Source organism: Haliotis rufescens, unplaced genomic scaffold (assembly GCF_023055435.1).
Source record: "Haliotis rufescens isolate VD_foot unplaced genomic scaffold, xgHalRufe1.0.p SCAF_19, whole genome shotgun sequence".
NCBI classification, from domain to species: Eukaryota; Metazoa; Mollusca; class Gastropoda; order Lepetellida; family Haliotidae; genus Haliotis; species Haliotis rufescens.
Genome location: NW_025963879.1, coordinates 19,085,631 through 19,106,249, shown reverse-complemented (window position 1 = coordinate 19,106,249; position 20,619 = coordinate 19,085,631). Strand labels below are relative to the sequence as shown.

At 43.1% G+C, this 20,619-nt stretch overlaps 1 protein-coding gene across 2 annotated transcripts in view; it reads right to left on the bottom strand.

The window, feature by feature from the left end:
- Positions 1-20,619, bottom strand: part of LOC124112213 (leucine-rich repeat and coiled-coil domain-containing protein 1-like) — a 573,474-nt gene that overhangs the window by 507,371 nt on the left and 45,484 nt on the right. For both annotated transcript variants that reach the window (XM_048398967.1, XM_048398966.1), the window contains exons 8-9: positions 17,005-17,098; positions 10,249-10,408 (exon numbers count right to left, since the gene is read on the bottom strand). In XM_048398967.1, coding sequence (XP_048254924.1) covers positions 10,249-10,408; positions 17,005-17,098 — 254 coding nt within the window. The remainder of the gene's footprint in view (positions 1-10,248; positions 10,409-17,004; positions 17,099-20,619) is intronic.

Below are 20,619 nucleotides of genomic sequence, written 5' to 3'. Positions count from 1 at the left end.
AACACATGCTCATTGGATTGTCTGGTCCAGACTCGATTATTTACAGACCGCCTTCATATAGCTGGCATATTGCTGAGTGCGACGTTAAACAACAAACAGACAGAAACAGACAGATCACAAGGCTACAACACAGTCCCTCTGGGGGAGAAATCATCTGTCAGATCCTGTGTCATATTTCTCTGTGATTCATTACAATGATACAGGTAGTAATGTATACTCCATCAGGACTAACAACACACAGCAGTACTGTAACTCAAGACACAGCCAGTACTCCCTGGCCACCCATCATCATCAACCTGCATCAAACTCATTTTGTACTTCAAATAATATTCAGTTTTGTCACATTTAAATCCCAACTTTCTTAACTATAAGGAAGAGAATTTATGGATGTCAACTTCGCCTGCCATTGAGGGCATTTAGTTGGGAATCCAGGATAAATCCCTGCCATCAGCATCATGGGGGGAGGAGTGAGTGAGTGAGTTTGGTTTAACGCCGCTTTTAACAGTATTCCAATTATATCACGGCGTGTCAGCTTAATGTGGGAGGAAAGCCCGAAGTGATGCAGGTCTCAGACGTTTACCACTTCGGTGAAACCCACGAGCACGGGTATAGTGCTGACAAACCTAGAAACATAATCAGGGAGAACCGGGATTCGAACCCACAATCATAGGTTTCTGGCGTGCCCAAGGGACAACAACTCTGCACAGCAAATCGCGGTGCCTTAGACGACTGGGCCACCCATGCCCCCTCATGGGGGGAGGAAATTCTGAAGTGATGCAGGTTATAGACGTTTGACCACTTTGATGAAAACACACGGGTATAAGGCCAACAAAACAAGCACCACTGTCAGGGCAAATCTCGGGCTGGAACCCAGGACTATCAGATGGCACAAATAAGGGACACAACTCTGCACAGTGAATCAATTGCAATTTACAGGTGGATTGATACATTGCAACATCACTTATTGTAACAGTTCAGATTAATGTCGGAAGAAAGACAACAGTCATTCATTTTTACCGCTTTGTTGAAAATAATTGACTCAACTTAGTTCCAGAATACCCGAACACTCTGACGGGCAAAAAGGTGATTGACTGCCTAATCGGGGAAAGTGGTTAACAAATATCCCAGAATTAGATTTGGTTGCAATGTACGTGAATACACAACATTCCACGTCCGTTGTCACTGATGCAAGCGAATTAAAACAATCAGCAAGTGAAATGGAAATAAGCGAAACATCGACTGACAAGAAATACACATCAACTCTCCAACCAGTGTACCTTTGAACTAAAATAATCCAATAGAACTGAGATGCATTCAGTGCCCAAGTTCCCTGCTGTGTGTTGTGATTAAGCCACACAAGCCTATTACCTTCAATACAAACAAATGCATCAAAAACTACGCACTGAGTAAGGTCCATCATACACAGGTAAAAAACCTATCTACCTTATCCTTGTTACATCACTGCCCTGCATCCTCCCCCATGATGTCGGGGGTTTAACAGCATGCCCCCGCCCAATATATCACCATCATTTCCCCTACCGGAGACAACTTCTGCCTCTTCTAGCATGCTGGGAGGCACTATCGCTAAATGGTATTGGCATACCGACACAAAGGCTGATCAGATAAGATTAACTGGTAAGAGCACCAATCAATCCTATCATCACCCAACTCATCCTAAAATCCACCCACACCTCGTAATATCCATCCAGACATCCTAATTTTCATGCCAGAACCCCATCCTCAACAGCATGCACTCCATCCCCTATCACCCCCCCCCCCCCCCCCCCCTTCAACACCTTCACAAGTCCCTCCCCCATCCCAACACCCTCCCACGTGCCTTCCACTCCCATCACCTGCACATGTCCCTCCCACACCCACCACCCTCACACTTCACTCCCACACCCTACCCCCTCACACTTCACTCCCACACCCACCACCCTCACACTTCCCTCCCACACCCACTAGCCAAAAGTGCATGGGCTTGACGTTTCAGAACACAAGTATTTAGCCTTTGTTCAGCCCACATTGACGTCTTCCAATTTAATCTGCTACAAATGAATTATTTAGATTGTGATGTAAAATTAGTTCTGGTATAGATTCAAAGCTTGACATGCACCATGATCCCTCTATCAAATATATTTGCCCCAAACATCATTGGAAAAGGATGAAAACATATTATCATCTTCATCTTTATCTTGAAAAGTGTTTAAGTTCATCAGAGTTTGAAATTAGGAATGACAGTACGTGAATGTTGTTTTATGAAGCATGACAGCAATATATCAATTTGCTTCAAATGATGACGTCTCAGTTTGACACTAGTCACTCATAACAAGACCTAGACCTAGACCTAGACCTAGACCTAGACCAATTATGGGCTCCAAACAGACTTGGCTTGGGCCAGATGGCATTCCCTGCTAGTTTGATTCAATCGTCTCAGTTTGACACAACTTACTGAATGTAGACCTTGACACAAAGTGGGCACCAGATCATGGAATGACAGTCCACCGTAAAGTTTTGTTCATTTTCCTGGGATTATAACACAAAGCTGATCACAAGAACTCATATAACTGTATTAGAGTAAACCCAGCACGGCCTTTGTCTTGTCATGCAAATGTTTGAGATTGGGTTTAATGCTGCTTTTAACATTATTCCAGTTATATCACGGCGTGTCAGCATAATGTGGGAGGAAAGCCCTAAGTGATGCAGGTACTGGACCTTTACCACTTTGGTGAAACGAGCATGGGTATGGTCCTGACAAACCTGGAAACAAAATCAGGCGAATCGGGATTCGATCCTTTGATCACAAGTTTCTGGCGTGTCCAAGGGATGCAACTCTGCACAGCGAACATTGAAATTTAACAAAAAGAGATCATAGCAATATCTCCCATCCTTACTCTAACTGTGACAAGACAGAGCACAGCCAGCTTCAATACATGACAAATTATGCCTTAACCTACTTTAATAGGGTAAGAAATAACCGAGTTGATACAACTCGTATATGCACTAGTCCAAATATCACTTCACGCGCACCAGTGTATTGTTTACGTCAACCGGAGAGCATTTTTGACATCATTTGAATCTTATAGTGATGTAAGGTCATGAAGACATCACACTAGAAAAGATGTCATAGCTGAAGATTGCAGTTTTCTAAGAGCGTATTCTAAGAGGTTCAGTGCATTTTTACTAAAGGGAAGCTCTAAAGGATTAAGAAATAATGTGTAATAAACAAATTATTACACCCTTCAGCAGGGTTAGAAACTAACAGTTTTTGTCCACTAGTCCTTATAATGATAACATATAGCAAAACCCTTAAAATGGGCAAATTTCTACTAGTCCTTAGGATACCTTTACTATTGGGCAGTTTGGTAAGGACTATAGGACTAGTGCCAATTTCTAACGCTGCCTTCAGAGAGATCATTTTTTATAATTCCGCCAATCCTAGAGAAATTAAATGTAAAAGAAAAAATAACCTGAAAATTAAATCCCAAATTCCTCCAAATGCAATTTGAATGTTCATCACTTAGTAAAAAGGCTTAAGTGTAAGACTGACAGGGCACACTTAACTAAAATCGCTCAATTGGCAAAATATTCAGATCACTTTTTAAAATAAATTATAAAAAATCTAAAATGTTTTTTTCACATTTTACATAGTCATTTTTTTCTCACCAACTATCCATGAAATCTGTAATCCAAACAATAAAATGAAGTCTGGCCTGAGGTGTTAAAGAGTGAAAAGGGTTTGAACAGTTGTCTGAGAATAGGGGAAAGCCCAGATTAACGCAGGTCTAGACGTTTAGCATTTAATGTGCAGTTGCACTTACCATAACTGTCAAACAACAACACATGCTATTTCCCCTCCTGTACATATGATAGAATAGTTACAGTACATCATGTTGACCTTTACTCCAGTCACTGTCAAATTGCTGAGGCAGCATAATTGTGTTTGGGGTGACAGATTAAGAAAAGAGGGTTAGAGAAGAGAGTCTGGCTTTTGCTATCATCAGTGAAAATTTGTCTGGATATCCTCAGCAGTATTTCATACAAGGTTCCACACTTCAAATGTTTGCTGTCCAGAACATGAAAAAAAGCACTGATCAAATTCTATTTCTTTAACGAAATATTCCAGAGTATATTAAATGATACATGATTAAGGAGATTCTCATGTCTCACTTCTTGAATGCTTTCCAAACATGGTAGACGTGACCATTCATCATTCTTTGTGTATGCGTGCAATGAAGACTTGCGAAAATTTACAGAGTCAAAATTATTGACAAAATTCCACCACTTTCATAAATTGTTATGTTGAAGGGAGTAGCTGGTGAGCAGATCCATACCTAACATGGGGAATGAGTGACTATTGTTTTAACATGCAGAATGAGTTTTACACCTTTAACAAATATTTCAGCCAAATAACAGAAACAGCCACCAGAGAACAGGCTTCACACACTGTACCACTGTTGACAGATGACAAAGTAGACACAATTCATAGATAAAAACTTAAATGTACTATTGTAGTGACATTTCAGTTTAGATTTTTATACCATTGTCTTCCTTATGCCTTCTTTGTCAGACATTCGAGTCTCAGAAAGATGCACCTCAGAACAGGCTTCACACACTGTACCACTGCATGGATTCAAGTCCTATGTTAAATTTTAAAAACATACCAGTTTTTTTATTTTTGTTGTGACTACTGTACTAGTGGCAATTTCTATCATCTTCACACAGTGACTGTCAACAGTTCAGATTAAAAAACGCTCTTTTGAAAAAGGCAAAAGACATTAAAAGAAAGTTGGAGAGCTAGACATGAAAATGAAATGACTGATAAAAAATTGAAAAACGTCACCGGGAACTTAGAGGACTTCTTGTCCTTAAGTTCCAGACATCCAAGTCAACAGGAAGGGACCACCCAAAAGGAATACTCATCATTTCTGTAGAAATCCCTGGGAACAAACACTTCAAACATTTACTCTATGTCCATAGTCAGTCAAAGTCCATTTACTGACCCATTTCTCTGATATAGTGAGTAACTGGAGGAAGCCTGTGTGAGATCAACATGCTTCCTGAATGAGTCCAAATATTTTTTAACAAGGAAAAAATGCCCTTGGCGCTGAAGCTCACCTTATTTGTGATTAGTTTAAAGTTCTTGTTGGTTTGAGTAACTATCATAATTTATGTAAAAGTTGAGAAGCTAAAATCCTTCTCTTTATATCTTAGTCAAATTGAAGGCTTTCTGAAGGAGATCTGACTCCAATCCTGTTGTCATTCCTTGCAAGTCTGATTCCAAACCCACTTTGTCTGTAAACTCAGATTATAGTATGTTCAACAATTTAGCAGTTGATGATTCCCCTAAATGCACAGAGATGACGTCTCAGTTTGACACTGGTCACTCATAACAAGATCTAGACCTAGACCTAGACCAATTATGGGCTCCAAACAGACTTGGCTTGGGCCAGTTGGCATTCTGGCCACCTTTCATGTAGTCTAGGTGGTAATAATAGCTGTACTAACTTCCATACTTTACATACACTAACAATAGTCATACTGTGAAGATCCAACACAGGCCCAAATTTTTGTCATTTCATAATTTATTTCTTGACATTCAGCCTATCCACACAATATTAAATGTGCAACTCAGGTTTTGCAACCCAGGTTTTTGCAAGTTTGAAAAAAGTTTGAAAAAAACTACAATGTGTAGAAGTCTGAGGCCTTGGGGATAAGAAATGCACTTTACTAGGGTGGGAGCATGGGGAACTCAGGCTTGGTATGGTGAAGAAAAGACTTCACTATGGTGGCAGCATGGGGAACTAAGGCTTGGTATGATAAAGAAAAGACTTCACTATGAAGAGAGCATGGGGAACTCAGGCTTGGTATGGTGAAGAAAAGACTTAACTATGGTGGCAGCATGGGGAACTCAGGCTTGATATGGTGAAGAAAAGACTTCACGATGGTGGGAGCATGGGGAACTCAGGCTTGGTACGGTGATGGAAAGACTTCACTATGGTGGGAGCATGGGGAACTCAGGCTTGGTATGGTGAAGAAAAGACTTCACTATGGTGGCAGCATGGGGAACTCAGGCTTGGTATGGTGAAGAAAATACTTCACGATGGTGGGAGCATGGGGAACTCAGGCTTGGTATGGTGAAGAAAAGACTTCACTATGGTGGGAGCATGGGGAACTCAGGCTTGGTATGGTGAAGAAAAGACTTCACGATGGTGGCAGCATGGGGAACTCAGGCTTGGTATGGTGATGGAAAGACTTCACTATGGTGGGAGCATGGGGAACTCAGGCTTGGTATGGTGAAGAAAAGACTTCACTATGGTGGCAGCATGGGGAACTCAGGCTTGGTATGGTGATGGAAAGACTTCACTATGGTGGCAGCATGGGGAACTCAGGCTTGGTATGGTGATGGAAAGACTTCACGATGGTGGCAGCATGGGGAACTCAGGCTTGGTATGGTGATGGAAAGACTTCACTATGGTGGGAGCATGGGGAACTCAGGCTTGGTATGGTGAAGAAAAGACTTCACGATGGTGGGAGCATGGGGAACTCAGGCTTGGTATGGTGAAGAGAAGACTTCACGATGGTGGCAGCATGGGGAACTCAGGCTTGGTATGGTGAAGAAAAGACTTCACTATGGTGGGAGCATGGGGAACTCAGGCTTGGTATGGTGAAGAAAAGACTTCACGATGGTGGGAGCATGGGGAACTCAGGCTTGGTATGGTGAAGAAAAGACTTCACTAGGGTGGGAGCATGGGGAACTCAGGCTTGGTATGGTGAAGAAAAGACTTCACTATGGTGGCAGCATGGAGAACTCAGGCTTGGTATGGTGAAGAAAAGACTTCACTAGGGTGGGAGCATGGGGAACTCAGGCTTGGTATGGTGAAGAAAAGACTTCACTATGGTGGGAGCATGGGGAACTCAGGCTTGGTATGGTGAAGAAAAGACTTCACTATGGTGGGAGCATGGGGAACTCAGGCTTGGTATGGTGAAGAAAAGACTTCACTATGGTGGCAGCATGGGGAACTAAGGCTTGGTATGGTGACGGAAAGACTTCACTATGGTGGGAGCATGGGGAACTCAGGCTTGGTATGGTGAAGAAAAGACTTCACTATGGTGGGAGCATGGGAAACTCAGGCTCGGTATGCTGAAGAAAAGACTTCATGATGGTGGGAGCATTGGGAACTAAGGCTTGGTATGGTGACGGAAAGACTTCACTATGGTGGGAGCATGGGGAACTCAGGCTTGGTATGGTGACGGAAAGACTTCACTATGGTGGCAGCATGGGGAACTCAGGCTTGGTATGGTGACGGAAAGACTTCACTATGGTGGGAGCATGGGGAACTCAGGCTTGGTATGGTGAAGAAAAGACTTCACGATGGTGGGAGCATGGGAAACTCAGGCTTGGTATGGTGAAGAAATGACTTCACTATGGTGGGAGCATGGGGAACTCAGGCTTGGTATGGTGATTTACTAGGGTGGCAGCATGGGGAACTCAGGTCTGGTGAGCTACAGTGCTAGAAGTGCTATAGCCAAATCAAGTTTTTCACTCTGAAATGTCAATCAATACACTGTAAATAGTCATTTGGGTTCCTATATTGAGGTCATAGAATTAAATGAAGAGTACCATTATCTGTAAATGCCTGAAAAACCAAGCCATTTGTTTAGAACACTCAACAAATGCTGTTTACATTCATCTGCCTTACAGAATTTTCCTTTCACCTGTAATGCCACTGAGACTAAGTCAAATAGGACCATGTACACAGATCTTTCAGATCAAAATACATTTCTAAATACACTGTTCCCTTGTTATTGTGCCCTTCAATATAACTCGGTTATAGCGCGCGGTAAAGCATGGATCCAAAAATTTACTAACATTTTCAGTAAACTCAAGTTTTCCAATGACACAATGTTTTCCCCGCTCTCAGAAAACATTATCAGCTGATCATCGCAATCACGTAACACCGGAAATACCTGTCAACAAATCTAAACTGAAGTACGCAATTTAATCCTATTATTATAATATCTGGTATTAATAATAAAAAAATCATTGTTTATCTGGAGTAATGTTTGCAATATATTTTAATTATATTCAAAATTTTATTCAAAAATATAATAATGTTTACAAAAATTTCGGCGAAATCGTATGCAAAGTGATCGGTAGATCGCACAACTCACCGTTATTAACAGCAATCACGGTCAGATTACCGCTATTGACGCCTTGAAACGAACTTTAGTTGACAGAGAATGGATACACATATCATAAATACCGTACCATGACTCGCTAAAAGTTACATTTGAGGCAGTTTGACTCTTAAATGTCAACATAATGTTTCTGCAATCGAAATACATGTAGCGCGAGAAGTCCCTATGGTGACTAGTCAAAATCGTTCCATACGTCAAAAAATATCCTGCATACAATTTGTACCAAAGTGCTACGCTTATGGTTCTTATAATTTTAAGTATATATGGTGGAAGCTGCAACTAAAATAACATGATTTTGGAATATATTATTCCTGATAAAATAATAATTTCAGATACAATTTCTTCCAACCATTGCATCAAATTTCTTTAAAGTGGTATCACTGGGTACATTTTAACTGAATCACCGGTAGATTGGGAGGAAACGTGTGCACAGCTGATTGCTATTTCCGCCTTAGTTTTCTAGAAAATACACACGGTAATCTTAATCTCTGCATGTAAAACAATGCCTTTGAGAGCAGGAAATACATTTTAAATGGTAAATCATCATGTTTAGTGATGTTTTATATCAAATTTCTTATCAAATACTTTTATTGACCAAGTTTGCTATACCTGTTTATTCACCTGAAGGGATACGATGTGTTTTTTTTTTGAAAGCGCATATTAATACTCGATAAAAAATCTTTTTGCACTATGAATCATAAATAATCTAATCTTTTTGGAAACTCTGAAACGTGCAACGAAGATCGTGTTAGGTAGGCAGAGCATGAAAACTGTTTTGTTGGTCATCTCCCACCTACGACTCTACCTTCGTTAAACCGCTGATCATCTATAACGCTCATCAATTATTTGGACCCCGAAGGTAGCGTTGTAGCAATTATTAAGGGATCACTGTAGTGAGCTGTCAACAAAATTCATTGTTATTGGTTGTCAATGCAGACAAACTAAACACACTCAAGTTCACTGAGTAAATCCTGAATTAATTTCTCCCGGTATCATTCAAATACTTTCATGTCTTCTGTTTCTTCTCTTGACTTTCAGATGCCACAGTGGAAGTTTCAATTCCCTCAACATTGCTTTTGCAAGTTTCGTAACTTGGATTTCTTAATCAATGAGAACACCTCCAGAAACATGCTGGCATTTGACATTTACATGAATACAGTACTTCAGATGACAATAAAAATTCATCATCATCATCATCATCATCATCATCATCATCATCATGTGTCACTGAAATTATGGTGACCTACAGTTTGCATATTTGCTACTACCAACAAGATCTGCACCAGACGCAGATGCACTCATGCACACAATTTCGTGTGTGCATTTGCAGCTCAAGGATGCAGACCTGAGTGTGTTCATACCTGGTGTACATGATATATGTTAATTTAAAATGGTCTGATACATATATACATGTATCATCATCACAACCTTCATCCTCAATCAACATCAACATCACCATCATCAATAAAATTGTGAGAAGACATTCCAAGTATTCTTCAACAAGAAAATAGGGACCGAAGAATATTTTTATCATCATCCAAATTTGGTAACAAAATGTACTCTTCATCAAGAATAAAGGGACAGATAAATTGCTGAAAAAATACATGATCAATTTTACATTATTATTATATAGGGGTACATTATTTCAGGATTCATTAGCTGAAAAAAAGTCTCATCGTGGCTGACCCGTACAGTTTACAAGTGACATTCAATGCTGACAGATGTCAAGAACACAGTGTTGATGGCAAGACCTTGACACATGCATGTCAGAGGTAAAATGGCAGTTGTCACATGTAAATCCTTTGGATAAGATCCTGCATGCATCCCTTCGTCAACCACAGAACAAAGCAGTATCATCAAACATCATCAAACAAATAAATACATCACAACTTTTCTTCCCCAGCAATGTGACTTTTCTTCTTCGGCAAATTGTCACCCTTTCTCAGCTCCTCCTTGTGTCTGTCAACTTGGAGATAGAACGCTTCACAAACGCTCCATTCTCCAAAGACAGCAAATAGATTTAAGAAATCAGTCCCTGTCACTTACCTTGATATGTTGCCGGCTTGATGCTCTTCAGATTTGGCCCGAGATGAGTTGGTAGTTTTTGTATATGTCGGAACTTTCGATTTCTTTCCCTTACGCCCCGTCTTCTTTCCCTTTGTGTGATTGATAACATCGGAACTGCTTTCCCCTGTTTCATCAGCATCTAAAACACAGTAATTTAATAAAATTTTATCATACACAACAATTCAGAGATTTTAAGAAATTATAGCTTGATGTATTGATAACTGTAATTTCTGTCAAACAAAATTCTATTCAAATGACTACAATTCCGAGATTACATAAAATTCAATGACAGACTGCAAATGATTTTTCACTATCCATACATTTTCTGTTGAATTTGAAGGTCAAACATTCATTTAAATGAAAGCTAAGCTTATAAGTCTTGAAAAAGGATCATTGATATTCTGTTTGATCAACGAGAAGAATAACTGACATATTAAAAATGTTAAAAGGAGTTATTTGGATAATTACCGGTATGTTAATTTAAATTTAAATTTCTTTCAGCAGATGCATTCACATTGAAACAGTTCATCAATACCGTTTCAATCACCCAAGTAATGTTCCCACCATTTTTTTTAAAAATAAGGCCTCATCAGTAAGGACAGTTACTGTTTGGATAACATCCTTACCTTGTCAGTCTAGCTGCGCATGGAGTCATCCCACAGATGACATCCTTACCTTGTCAGTGTAGCAGGGTGTGGAGTCACCCCACAGATGACATCCTTACCTTGTCAGTGTAGCAGGGTGTGGAGTCACCCCACAGATGACATCCTTACATTGTCAGTGAAGCCAGGCATGGAGTCATCCCACAGATGACATCCTTACCTTGTCAGTCTAGCTGCGCATGGAGTCATCCCACAGATAACATCCTTACCTTGTCAGTGTAGTAGGACATGGAGTCACCCCACAGATGACATCCTTACCTTGTCAGTGTAGCAGGGTGTGGAGTCACCCCACAGATGACATCCTTACCTTGTCAGTCTAGCTGCGCATGGAGTCATCCCACAGATGCCATCCTTACCTTGTCAGTGAAGCCAGGCATGGAGTCATCCAACAGATGACATCCTTACCTTGTCAGTGTAGCAGGGTGTGGAGTCACCCCACAGATGACATCCTTACCTTGTCAGTGTAGCAGGGTGTGGAGTCATCCCACAGATGACATCCTTACCTTGTCAGTGAAGCCAGGCATGGAGTCATCCCACAGATGACATCCTTACCTTGTCAGTGTAGTAGGACATGGAGTCACCCCACAGATGACATCCTTACCTTGTCAGTGTAGCAGGGTGTGGAGTCACCCCACAGATGACATCCTTACCTTGTCAGTCTAGCTGCGCATGGAGTCATCCCACAGATGCCATCCTTACCTTGTCAGTGAAGCCAGGCATGGAGTCATCCAACAGATGACATCCTTACCTTGTCAGTGTAGCAGGGTGTGGAGTCATCCCACAGATGACATCCTTACCTTGTCAGTGAAGCCAGGCATGGAGTCATCCAACAGATGACATCCTTACCTTGTCAGTGTAGCAGGGTGTGGAGTCATCCCACAGATGCCATCCTTACCTGTGGGACTGACCCTGCTACACTGACAAGGTAAGGATGTCATCTGTGGGATGACTCCATGCCTGGCTTCACTGACAATGTAAGGATGTCATCTGTGGGGTGACTCCACACCCTGCTACACTGACAAGGTAAGGATGGCATCTGTGGGATGACTCCACACATTGCTACACTGACAAGGTAAGGATGTCATCTGTGGGGTGACTCCACACCCTGCTAGACTGACAAGGTAAGGATGGCATCTGTGGGGTGACTCCATGCGCAGCTAGACTGACAAGGTAAGGATGGCATCTGTGGGATGACTCCACACATTGCTACACTGACAAGGTAAGGATGTCATCTGTGGGGTGACTCCACACCCTGCTAGACTGACAAGGTAAGGATGTCATCTGTTGGATGACTCCATGCCTGGCTTCACTGACAATGTAAGGATGTCATCTGTGGGGTGACTCCACACCCTGCTACACTGACAAGGTAAGGATGTCATCTGTGGGATGACTCCATGCCTGGCTTCACTGACAATGTAAGGATGTCATCTGTGGGATGACTCCACACCCTGCTACACTGACAAGGTAAGGATGTCATCTGTGGGATGACTCCATGCGCAGCTAGACTGACAAGGTAAGGATGTCATCTGTGGGGTGACTCCATGCGCAGCTACACTGACAAGGTAAGGATGTCATCTGTGGGGTGACTCCACACCCTGCTACACTGACAAGGTAAGGATGTCATCTGTGGGATGACTCCACACCCTGCTACACTGACAAGGTAAGGATGTCATCTGTGGGATGACTCCACACCCTGCTACACTGACAAGGTAAGGATGTCATCTGTGGGATGACTCCATGCCTGGCTTCACTGACAATGTAAGGATGTCATCTGTGGGATGACTCCACACCCTGCTACACTGACAAGGTAAGGATGTCATCTGTGGGATGACTCCATGCGCAGCTAGACTGACAAGGTAAGGATGTCATCTGTGGGGTGACTCCATGCGCAGCTAGACTGACAAGGTAAGGATGGCATCTGTGGGATGACTCCATGCGCAGCTAGACTGACAAGGTAAGGATGTCATCTGTGGGATGACTCCATGCCTGGCTTCACTGACAAGGTAAGGATGTCATCTGTGGGATGACACCACACCCTGCTACACTGACAAGGTAAGGATGTCATCTGTGGGGTGACTCCACACCCTGCTACACTGACAAGGTAAGGATGTCATCTGTGGGGTGACTCCACACCCTGCTACACTGACAAGGTAAGGATGTCATCTGTGGGGTGACTCCACACCCTGCTACACTGACAAGGTAAGGATGTCATCTGTGGGGTGACTCCACACCCTGCTACACTGACAAGGTAAGGATGTCATCTGTGGGATGACTCCATGCCTGGCTTCACTGACAAGGTAAGGATGTCATCTGTGGGGTGACTCCACACCCTGCTACACTGACAAGGTAAGGATGTCATCTGTGGGGTGACTCCACACCCTGCTACACTGACAAGGTAAGGATGTCATCTGTGGGATGACTCCATGCCTGGCTTCACTGACAATGTAAGGATGTCATCTGTGGGGTGACTCCACACCCTGCTACACTGACAAGGTAAGGATGGCATCTGTGGGGTGACTCCACACCCTGCTAGACTGACAAGGTAAGGATGTCATCTGTGGGGTGACTCCACACCCTGCTACACTGACAAGGTAAGGATGTCATCTGTGGGATGACTCCATGCCTGGCTTCACTGACAAGGTAAGGATGTCATCTGTGGGGTGACTCCACACCCTGCTACACTGACAAGGTAAGGATGTCATCTGTGGGATGACACCACACCCTGCTACACTGACAAGGTAAGGATGTCATCTGTGGGGTGACTCCACACCCTGCTACACTGACAAGGTAAGGATGTCATCTGTGGGATGACTCCATGCCTGGCTTCACTGACAATGTAAGGATGTCATCTGTGGGGTGACTCCACACCCTGCTACACTGACAAGGTAAGGATGTCATCTGTGGGGTGACTCCACACCCTGCTACACTGACAAGGTAAGGATGTCATCTGTGGGATGACTCCATGCCTGGCTTCACTGACAAGGTAAGGATGTCATCTGTGGGGTGACTCCACACCCTGCTACACTGACAAGGTAAGGATGTCATCTGTGGGGTGACTCCACACCCTGCTACACTGACAAGGTAAGGATGTCATCTGTGGGATGACTCCATGCCTGGCTTCACTGACAATGTAAGGATGTCATCTGTGGGGTGACTCCACACCCTGCTACACTGACAAGGTAAGGATGGCATCTGTGGGATGACTCCACACATTGCTACACTGACAAGGTAAGGATGTCATCTGTGGGGTGACTCCACACCCTGCTAGACTGACAAGGTAAGGATGGCATCTGTGGGGTGACTCCATGCGCAGCTAGACTGACAAGGTAAGGATGGCATCTGTGGGATGACTCCACACATTGCTACACTGACAAGGTAAGGATGTCATCTGTGGGGTGACTCCACACCCTGCTAGACTGACAAGGTAAGGATGTCATCTGTTGGATGACTCCATGCCTGGCTTCACTGACAATGTAAGGATGTCATCTGTGGGGTGACTCCACACCCTGCTACACTGACAAGGTAAGGATGTCATCTGTGGGGTGACTCCATGCCTGGCTTCACTGACAAGGTAAGGATGTCATCTGTGGGGTGACTCCACACCCTGCTACACTGACAAGGTAAGGATGTCATCTGTTGGATGACTCCACACCCTGCTACACTGACAATGTAAGGATGTCATCTGTTGGATGACTCCATGCCTGGCTTCACTGACAAGGTAAGGATGGCATCTGTGGGATGACTCCACACCCTGCTACACTGACAAGGTAAGGATGTCATCTGTTGGATGACTCCATGCCTGGCTTCACTGACAAGGTAAGGATGTCATCTGTGGGATGACTCCACACCCTGCTACACTGACAAGGTAAGGATGTCATCTGTTGGATGACTCCATGCCTGGCTTCACTGACAAGGTAAGGATGGCATCTGTGGGATGACTCCATGCGCAGCTAGACTGACAAGGTAAGGATGTCATCTGTGGGGTGACTCCACACCCTGCTACACTGACAAGGTAAGGATGTCATCTGTGGGGTGACTCCATGTCCTACTACACTGACAAGGTAAGGATGTCATCTGTGGGATGACTCCATGCCTGGCTTCACTGACAATGTAAGGATGTCATCTGTGGGGTGACTCCACACCCTGCTACACTGACAAGGTAAGGATGGCATCTGTGGGATGACTCCACACATTGCTACACTGACAAGGTAAGGATGTCATCCTTACATTGTCAGTGTAGCAGGGTGTGGAGTCATCCAACAGATGACATCCTTACCTTGTCAGTGTAGCAGGGTGTGGAGTCATCCCACAGATGACATCCTTACCTTGTCAGTGAAGCCAGGCATGGAGTCATCCAACAGATGACATCCTTACCTTGTCAGTGTAGCAGGGTGTGGAGTCATCCCACAGATGACATCCTTACCTTGTCAGTGAAGCCAGGCATGGAGTCATCCCACAGATGCCATCCTTACCTTGTCAGTGTAGCAGGGTGTGGAGTCACCCCACAGATGACATCCTTACCTTGTCAGTGTAGCAGGGTGTGGAGTCACCCCACAGATGACATCCTTACCTTGTCAGTGAAGCCAGGCATGGAGTCACCCCACAGATGACATCCTTACCTTGTCAGTGTAGCAGGGTGTGGAGTCACCCCATAGATGACATCCTTACATTGTCAGTGAAGCCAGGCATGGAGTCATCCAACAGATGACATCCTTACCTTGTCAGTCTAGCAGGGTGTGGAGTCACCCCACAGATGACATCCTTACCTTGTCAGTGTAGCAATGTGTGGAGTCATCCCACAGATGCCATCCTTACCTTGTCAGTCTAGCTGCGCATGGAGTCACCCCACAGATGCCATCCTTACCTTGTCAGTCTAGCAGGGTGTGGAGTCACCCCACAGATGACATCCTTACCTTGTCAGTGTAGCAATGTGTGGAGTCATCCCACAGATGCCATCCTTACCTTGTCAGTGTAGCAGGGTGTGGAGTCACCCCACAGATGACATCCTTACATTGTCAGTGAAGCCAGGCATGGAGTCATCCCACAGATGCCATCCTTACCTTGTCAGTGTAGCAGGGTGTGGAGTCACCCCACAGATGACATCCTTACCTTGTCAGTGAAGCCAGGCATGGAGTCATCCCACAGATGACATCCTTACCTTGTCAGTGTAGCAGGGTGTGGAGTCACCCCACAGATGACATCCTTACCTTGTCAGTGTAGCAGGGTGTGGAGTCACCCCACAGATGACATCCTTACCTTGTCAGTGAAGCCAGGCATGGAGTCATCCCACAGATGACATCCTTACCTTGTCAGTGTAGCAGGGTGTGGAGTCACCCCACAGATGACATCCTTACCTTGTCAGTGTAGCAGGGTGTGGAGTCATCCCACAGATGACATCCTTACCTTGTCAGTGTAGCAGGGTGTGGAGTCATCCCACAGATGACATCCTTACCTTGTCAGTGTAGCAGGGTGTGGAGTCATCCCACAGATGACATCCTTACATTGTCAGTGTAGCAGGGTGTGGAGTCACCCCACAGATGACATCCTAAGTTACCTAGTCTGCTTGTTCTCATGTAGCCCCAGAAAATAAATATCTGAACACACCCAAGCATATCTACAATACTTTGGCAAGTATAGATTTCTACAGTTTCAGAGAACATCATGTTTTTTTTGTTTTTATTATTGCCATACTCAGCAATATTCCAACTATAAGACGTTGGTCTGTATATAATCAAGTATGGACCATCCAGTGATTGACATTGTGAACATCAATCCACGATGACATGCATCAACCAATTCAACGAACCTGATCACCTGATCCTGTTTGTCGCCTCTTGCAACAAGCATACTGCAAACATGGGTTGCTGAAAACCTATTATTACACGGATCTTCAAGAGTCAGAGAACATCTTCACTCTTTTCCAAAATATATAAGATAATATACATAAAAAAATTTTTTTTGAGATTATTTTGCATACTGACCACACTAATAGTTTTATGCTCATATAGTTAATACACAAAGTGCACCCTAAATTCTATTTGCAGTATGTAGGAATTAGAAATAAACAAGGAACCTTTCGCTGCCTGCAAACTGTTTCTGCCAGTTGTCTCCCCTTTGTTCCCAACCAACGTTTTCTCTGAAGATTGACTTCCACATGATGGTGATTTCTGAAAAAGAAAACTATTTTTGCAAAAAAGCCTGATGAGACATTGTTCACAGTACTTGGAGCTCGAAGTCATCACCGTGTTGTTACAACTTTTGTGTGAACAGAAAACAGGGGTTACAATGTGTATACTAAAAAATCATTTTCAACAGAAATAACATGACTACTAAATGCAAATACTTTTGTGGATTAGTTGTATTCATCTAGCACCTGTATGTTAACTTGTGACCACAAAATGCACTCCTCCTTTCCCAAAAGCTGTATAGCCTCACATATGAGGGTTCAGATTTGATCTGATCAGCACTGCAGAGAGCTTGTGTACACTTGTGTTACATGTATTCTGTGTAATGAGATTGTATTCTCAGTGAACTGTGTAACCTGAGGCAACAGACACGCCAGCAAACATGAGAACCACTACTTCCAAATATCGGTATATCACTGTTGTAAGGTAACACAGTGCAATACCTATACCACTATCCCATTTGCTCAAGGCTTGTGAATTATCACTGGTCCAGTCACATCCTCTTGTACACTATCCTTGCTGTTACAAGTAAGGCCCAACGGAATAATGTATGTGTTTCCTGTAATAGGATAGACCCATTTTTTCACTTGCAACCCTAAAAGGACACAGTTTGATAAAGGCCTTTTTCGGTGAGTTAGTGAATATGGTTTCATATTCCAGCAATATCACTGGACACCAATATGGGCTTCACACATTGTACCCATGTCGGGAATCGAACCCGTGTCTTCAGCGTGATGAGTGAACGCTTTAACCACTAGGCTACCCGACGGCCAATAAAACATTCTGAAATAATGTTCATGAAGGCTGTGGGGAAGTCTAGTGGTTTAAGCGTTCACTCGTCATGCCGAAGACTCGGGTTCAATTCCCGACATGAGTACAATGTGTGAAGCACATTTCTGGTGTTACCCTGCCATAATTTGCCCAGAATATAGCAATACTCACTCGCCCAGTCTAGTGTAACGAGAGACACTTTGTCATTTGTAACGATTTCACAAACTTGGTTTGCCAGTCCAACAACTCCTGTGCCAGCTCCTCAAATACTTTGAGGAATATGAGGCATATTTTCTTGCTTTGCAACACATGAGAATATGGTTTTCAGACTTCACTCAATGAGTGAAATAGTCTCGATATATTGAATCAATGGTTTCTTAAAAGAATTGTCAGGCAAGTGAAACAAAGAAAAGCAATTTCAAAACCAGACCAACTATGATCACAAAAGGACATCCACACTGTAGTGAAGTGAGGTGAAATGGGGTTCAATGTTGTGTCCAAGATTATTGCACTTATATAGCGATGTGCATGTACATGTGTGTGTTTGTGTGGCTGCTTGTACTAGTCTGGACTGATGCCAATTTATAGTGCTAGCCCACTGAGATACAATGCCGCAGTTTAACATGAATACCCCACTCAGGCACAGAATAGTGACTCCGAGCCGACCAGTCCTTGTTTTAGCCTCTTAATGCTGAGCGCCAGGCAGAGGAACAACAAGTACCATCTTTTAATGTCTTTTGGTATGACACGCTCGGGGATCAAACCCCAGGACCTTTTGCTCTCCTGGCGGACACTCTACCACTAGACCACAGAGGCTGTCCCACTTTGGGGAGTACATGTATTTCAATTACCATATTTCCTCTATTCCTCCAATACATGCCAGCCTCTGATTGACACTCTGTCATATGCTCTATCAAAAAAATAGAAGCCGAGCCTCTATTAGACGCCGGGTGACTAATAGGGGCCATTTCCATCACTTGATGAAATTAGTGCACCCTATCAAATTAACTTTTAAAAGCTTACACAAAATTAATAGATGGCCATCTAATAGAGGAAGTACGGTATATAGATCACTTGATGTGAGAGAAGAGCCAGTGTTGTAGGTCTGAGATGTTTACCACTCTGGGGGAACCACAAGGCAGAACCCATGGTACAGACATACCCAGAAACGGGGAGAACCAGGATTTGAAGCATGATCATAGGCTTCTGGCATGCCTAAGGGATGAAACTCTGCAGGGCGACTTGAGAGACTGGGATACCCATGCTCCTTCAAATTGTATCAAGGTAATGTTCCCATCACACTTTCACAATATTATTACAATAGCAGTACAACAGGGAACGGCTTACCTTTTTGCTATTATGGCTCACAGATATTTTGATAACTAATTCACTTTGACAACAAAAGTGTGCAGCTCAGTATTTTTCTTCTTTCTGGCAAAATTGTTTACCATTATACATAAAAAACCTAGCTATCTGATTGGTCTGTCACCATCTTGTATAAACCAGAGATGCCAATCCTAACTGAAAATGTGAAGTAATTAGGGGGGTAAAAAAATATACACCTTATCAAAAGTATTGCACCACTCAATTTGAAGTGTAATTGCCCGATCATTTTCAATGTAGAGATTTTCAAATTATACACTGTGTGTTGAAACATCATCTGCCTGTAGAATGGTAGCCACCTTAACTGCCCAACCTTGTGGTGCATTTATGCAAGCCGTATGCACACCTAAGTTGTCTTCTTTGAGAATTTCATCTTTAAGAACATCTTATCATCAGTGTAACATCCAGGAAACAGCCAGGCATGTGGTGGCAGCTCAGTGATGGTATGGGGTTGTTGCTTGTTTCATTGTAAACTTGATTCAGTCACAGTTCAGGTGACATCAAATGGACAAAGATACCAAATTTCATATTGTTTTTAACGGTTTTATTGTGCCTCATTTTGATAACCATGCACTTGCCACACGTCCTGTCTTCATGGAGACAATGCCCGACCCCAAGGAGCACGAGTACTTTAGCTGTGACTGCATGACCATCTCCAGAACAATGCCATTGAGACTCTTTCCTTGGCCTACTCAAAGCCCAGACCTGAATCTAACTGAACATCTATGGGACGTTGGGTTAGAGCCAGAGACCCTTCCGTACAGAATTGACCCAGGCATTGCATCAGGATTGGCAACACGTCCCTCAGCTGAGGATCAGGCGTGATCTGTATACAGTGTGCCTACACCAAATATTGACTTACACCATTGATCATTTAACTGTGACATAGGTACAACGTTACTAAGACATGTACTTGTTGATCTGTCCATCTCATTCCTGATAGTTATCATACTTGCACTCCCTCTATTTATCCCCAATAACATTCACTGTAAAGTTTCTATCTTTCTTTGGACATGCTCATTTTTTCTATTATTCATAAAATTAACATCTTATTTAACATTAAGTAACACTTTTGATTGCTTTTGCTTTCCAGCTTTTCCTTACTCATTTCTGACTATCAAAAAATCTTGGTAGTGCCATACTTTTGGCGAGATATATATATGTTCATGTCAAAAAGAGTAATGTTAACAGAAATATAATGCAGGTTTTCGCTTCAACAGTTTCAATAGACCTAGACTCCACTTTCATCCTATGACACAATGTTTTTCAGGAAGACAATGTGTTGTTTCGAGTTCTGAAGTAATATCAGTGTACATGCAAGAGGTTCCCTGTCTGCATCCGCAAAAGAT